At 47.2% G+C, this 5,510-nt stretch overlaps 1 protein-coding gene across 1 annotated transcript; it reads left to right on the plus strand.

Annotated features, from left to right (window-relative positions):
• Positions 1-1,575: 1,575 nt before the first annotated feature.
• On the plus strand, positions 1,576-2,433 carry LOC124550658. Its single transcript, XM_047125381.1, has one exon. It carries the CDS (start codon positions 1,576-1,578, stop codon positions 2,431-2,433), a length of 858 nt encoding a protein of 285 aa, XP_046981337.1.
• The last annotated feature ends 3,077 nt before the right edge of the window (positions 2,434-5,510 follow it).

Below are 5,510 nucleotides of genomic sequence, written 5' to 3' on the forward strand. Positions count from 1 at the left end.
TGAATCACGTCTGTGAAGGATTCCGAGGTTGGAGCACTGCGTAATAACCGCCTTTCGTTTGCTGGGAAACGTTTCACAGCTGTTGCCATTGTTGGTTGGCGTGACGCTTGACCTCACGTAGGTAAGCTGTGTAAGGTAATTCTAGTTCCAGGACAGTGCCTAAAGATGTCGCTTGCTTGGCCAATGCATCAGCTTGCTCATTATATAGGATACTTGCGCGGGAAGCCACCCACAGCATATGGATTGTCCACCCTCATCCATGTACTGTAAATATATTCCGAAACTGCATACAAGAAATAGCGGTTAGATGTTCCGTTTCATCCCCGGTGTTGAATATTTTGAAAGATGCTTTGAGAATGGCTCTGAGAACTATGGGACTTAACTTCCGAGGTCATCAGTCCCCTAGAACTTAGAACTACTTAAACCTAACTAACCTATGGACGTCACACACATCCATGCCCGAGGCAGGATTCGAACCTGCGACCGTAGCGGTCGCGTGGTTCCAGACTGAAGCGCCTAGAACCGCTCGGCGGTTTGAGAATCAGAGACGGTTAATATCTTGGGGAAGGAAGAGGAAGGGACAAACTTAAGAGCTTCCAAAAGTGCCACAGTCCCCGCCGTAAATGTAGAAGCGCTTGGTTGCAGTTTGAACTTCAACGACGGAGAAAATACAGGGAACTACAATCTCTCTACAGAAGAGTCCGCGCATTTTAAAAAACTGCTCAAGTGTATATGGGACGTAACTGTTTTAAAGAAATATTTGGTTGGAGGATTTCAGCTGTGAAAGCTTTATTGTGTGCTTAGAAAGACTCCTGAGAGCGGGAAGTAAAGTTCTCGTAACGCTTCGTGAAGCGAGTATGTAATGTTCGTAACCATATTTATCTGCTTTATTCAACCGTAGACAATAAATTTTGTACGGACCTTGTGTATAGTATATGCCATTTGATTTGTATCAGCCACCAGACTGACGCAAAATCGATATTAAACTTTACTGATTTTTGTGTTTCCGCTGAGAAAAGTAAGAGGCTCCTGCGCCGCTTTAATGTCACGCCATCTTAACGACTGCTCTTTCTGCGCCAGGTCAGAGAGAAAAACAATAAAATATTTACGGCGGTAGAAAGGAAGATTGCTCTTTCGTTTCGACAGATACTTTATCATTAGGGAGATTCTGAAATTTTCATTCCACTGTTACACACCTCAAATGTTTTCTGCTCCTTAGATTGCCACGATGGCGTGTAGATTCTGAAGAAGAATAGACAACGCGTAGAATAAGACAGTGACGGTACTGTGCAGAGGCGTTTAAAACTCCTTCCACCAGTATTTACTTTGTTGTTCTCGAATCAATCAGGCAGACGCCCCCTCGCAGTACTTGAAACAACAGATCAAAGCTCCAAGTTTAATTCCGCGCAAGTTTCGTAAGAGCTACCGGAGAATCACAAGCATAATTCGATACTTTACCGCCATCGACGAGTTTACATCGAATAAGAACCGGCTCTGAAGTCTGGACTGTGGAAAAGGTCAGGCGTGAAAGTCGCCTTTGTTGAGGCTACATTGGGGGGAACCCTTTGCTTCGGAATGAAGAAAGATGAAGGATGTGGTGGTGAAGTGGAGGAACCGAAGACGTGGACACAATCTCATCACCTGTCGTGGCGAGACAGTGGTCAGTCTCCTCTCAAGCTGAACATCCGCATCCTGAGCTTCTTTGGACAGTGGCCCTTGAGCGGCTTCTGGCTGTACCGAGCCTACACCGTTCTCAGCTTGATGTCCATAGCGATCTCGTTGACCATGAGCGTCGTGGGCACATGCCTCCTGGAGGGCTTGGAAGAAGTCACCTCGGCCCTGACGGCATTCCTACCGATGGTCACCGGCTTGACGAAGGCGCTGCTCCTCCTGTGCTACCAGCCAGACTTCAACCGGCTCATGCGTCGCCTCGACGCTTTGATCCTGGAACAGGGAGGGTCTTGGGCTCAGATAAAGTCCGTGGCTGCCTTCAAGGAGGCCCACAGGAGGACACTGGTGATGACAGTACTGGTGAACCTCTACTTTGGGTTGGTGAGCGTTTACTGGCCGATGGTGCCGCTACTGGAGGACTCTAAGACCAGGCGACTGCCCTTTGTCCAGCTTCCTTGGATGAAGGCTCCAGACGCCGTTCACTATTGGTTTGTGTTCTTCCTCCAGACCTACACGACGGAAGCTGCTGGCCTCATCACAATCAACGTCGAGCTGTACTTCTTAGGGGTGATGAGCCACATCTCTGCCCAGTTTGAGATACTAAGTACCCGCCTGACCAGCATCCATCACAGCAGCGAGAACAGGGAGGTTCCCTTTGGTGAGCGACAACCAGTGATCAAAACGTCTGCAGACATTCATGAGGAGCTGTGTAGCTGCATCAAGACACATCAAAAGTTTCTGAGGTACATACATCTGCCATAACTGTTCAATCTACACTATCTGATCAAAAGTATCCACACACCTATCAGTGAACATTAATATGGGGTGTGCCCCACCTATCACCTTTATGATGGGTGCTAGGGACCTATTCAATGATGTGTCAGAATGTCTGTGGAGGATGCCAAAATCAGAGTAAGTACTGATACCAGATGCTGGGGTCTATAGCGAAGTAGACCTTCTAACTCATCCCAAACGTGTTCCATTCGGTTCAGGCCAGTCCATTGTAGAAATGTTGTTGTCCACAAATCATTTCCTTGTAGATGCTACTTTACCAAAGGTGCATAGTCATGCTGATACAATCAGTTATCGTCTCCAAACCGTTCCTCTACTGTATGCAATACAATATGCTATAAAATGGGTTCAAATTTTTCTGCATCTAACATTTATGTAAGTACAATAAGAGGATCATACCCTAATCGTGAAAATAGCCCCTTAGCATAACACCACCTTATCTGTACCCCATTTCTTTTAGCTGACTGCACACAAACATTGTTCCAGCTGGACTGCTGATGACGCTTTTCTATTCATGACTGGTCCCTTGGGCTTCTTTCACGCAATTTTTTACAGCAGCCCCCCCCCCCCCAATAGCCTGCCTGGCCCGCAACACGTTGTAACGCGCCGCTGCGTCCCGAGTGGGAAGGCGTACTGGTCACCGGCACGAATCCACCAGGCAGATTAGTGTCGACGTCCGGTGTGTCAGCCAGCCTGTGGATGTTTTTTAAAGCGGTTTTCATCTACCTCGGCGAATGCGGGATGGTTCCCCTTATTCCGCCTCAGTTACACTGTCACGGCGATTGCTGCACAAACACTATCTCTACATATGCATATACCATAATTACTCTAGAATGCAAACAATTGGGTTTACGCTCATCTGGTATGAGACATTCCCAGGGAGGGTCCACTGCGGGCAGAACAGCCCAGTAACCCTGGGTTCGGTGTGGGGCGGCGGTGGGGTGGGTGGACTGCTGTGGCCTGTTGTGGGGTTGTCAACCACTGAAGGCTAAGGCAGAAAGAAGCCTCTCTGTCATTTCTAGGTCCCCAGTTTAATACCCAATACACACACACACCCCAATGCTTGACAGTCCCTGTGCATCAGTACATGAGCTCAGCTTGGTCTCGGTTTAGCTGTGGCTGTTCCTCTGCATTCCACAGTCAAAATCATATCACCAACAGCTTGACATGAGCAGCTTTAGAAAGGTTGAAATATCCATGATGAGTCAGTGAGGTCAGTGACAAACCCATCCTGCTACTGTTATTTCTTTGATGATAACAGAATACTTGCGACCGCTACGGTCGCAGGTTCGAATTCTGCCTCGGGCATGGATGTGTGTGATGTCCTTAGGTTAGTTAGGTTTAACTAGTTCTAAGTTCTAGGGGACTAATGACCTCAGCAGTTGCGTCTAATAGTGCTCAGAGCCATTTGAACAGAATACTCCTGGCGTTCTTTTATACCAACTAGTCCCACCTCTTGTCACACCTAACGGCCAACTGCATATTACATATGGTGTCCTGATATTTTTGGTCAGATTGTATATATGATAGTGTTAGAGTAGTAATACCCAGAAGAAAAATGGTGCTGGGATTTTCACAAGGATTTTTGAGTATTTCTATACATGACCATCCGCACCAACAGCTGCAAGGGACAGACCAGAAAAATGTACAAGGTGTAACAAAAAGGTACCGACTAATTTTGCAAGGCTGCAGAGAAACATTTGATGAGGAACAAATTGAGATAGGAAACATTATCCAATAACGTTACACGACACAGAAGCTGTAGAGGTCAACGCTCGTCGCTTGGCTAGACCTTTCCAGTTTTCTAGAGACACGATCTCTTTTTATATCTCTGGCAATTTCCTATGCGACTTCAGGGCGAATCCTGAGTACAGTGCCAACTGTATGCAGTGGTGTGTGGCGCAGAAAATTATGAACGATTCATAGGAGAGCACTCACTGCCCCAGTAGCTTGACAGACACAAACGGGAGCAGTCAATTCTAGAGTTTCTGTCAGAGTTGTAACACATGGTTCTGTAAACCACAGAACGGTTCCTTTGAAAAGGCACAACCGATGTAGTTCCTAATCCTTCCTCAATCAGACCTCGAGCTCCATCTGTAATGACCTCATCGTGGATGGATTACATCTGACAGTTTGCTCGGCTCAGATGCCATCCGTTCACCCAGTTATAGTCGTGTCCCGATCACCCGTACATGTCGTATTTCCGTTACTTCTATGAATACATCTCCCACTCCAATGTGGTCTCAGGTGGTAAATTCGTGTGCTTTCCTGGCTGTCCCAATAATTTACAGAGTACATCTATCAGTTACTCGCACAAAAACCCTCGGTTTTTGAAAAGTTTTCGTGTTAAAAGACCATATGTCAGTACCAAAAATCAAAACTGGTAACACACTGAGGGGACCTTGAACTACACCAAGGGTGTTGTAATTTGCAGAGATCTCGTTGACATTCCCCAAGACGAACTGAAGGCTGAATGGTCCCGGGAAGGAATTGTGGACGTGCAACTCATTATGAAATGGGTCGATGGTGCTCTCATGAAGTCTGACTCATTTATCCTTACGTTTAACAGCACCAAATTGCCAGAGCATGTGAAGGCAGGTTTCCTACGTCTCAGTGTATGGGGTTATTACCCCAACCTCATGCGGTGTTTTAAATGCCAACACTTTGGACACACTACTCTCGGCTGTAGAGGGGAAGCCACTTGCGGGAAATGTGGTAAAGCCGCCCATGAGGGAGTTGGTTGCTCCTCTCCTCCCAAGTGTGTCAACTGCTCTGGGGATCACCCTGTGTGGAGTAGGAAATGCAGAGTTTTCCTTGAGGAACGGAAGATCCAGGAACTTAAAACCACAAAACGCATCCCGTATGGTGAATATACAAGTCCATGCAGCCACCCACGTTCGCTGCCTCATTTTCTTCCGCTCTGAAACAGCCAGTCTTGAAAACTGATGCCGCTACACAAACGGAGGTTGCTACTGTCAGCACTAGCACCTGCGTTTGTCGATGTACGTGTGCTGCTGCTGTTCCTGTGAAGCCTGCTGCCCCCCCCC

This window comes from Schistocerca americana, chromosome 9, assembly GCF_021461395.2.
Source record: "Schistocerca americana isolate TAMUIC-IGC-003095 chromosome 9, iqSchAmer2.1, whole genome shotgun sequence".
Taxonomy (NCBI): Eukaryota; Metazoa; Arthropoda; class Insecta; order Orthoptera; family Acrididae; genus Schistocerca; species Schistocerca americana.

Coding starts and splice junctions, on each gene's coding strand:
- LOC124550658 (XM_047125381.1), top strand. CDS start 1,576: ATGAAGAAAGATGAAGGATGTGGTGGTGAAGTGGAGGAACCGAAGACG.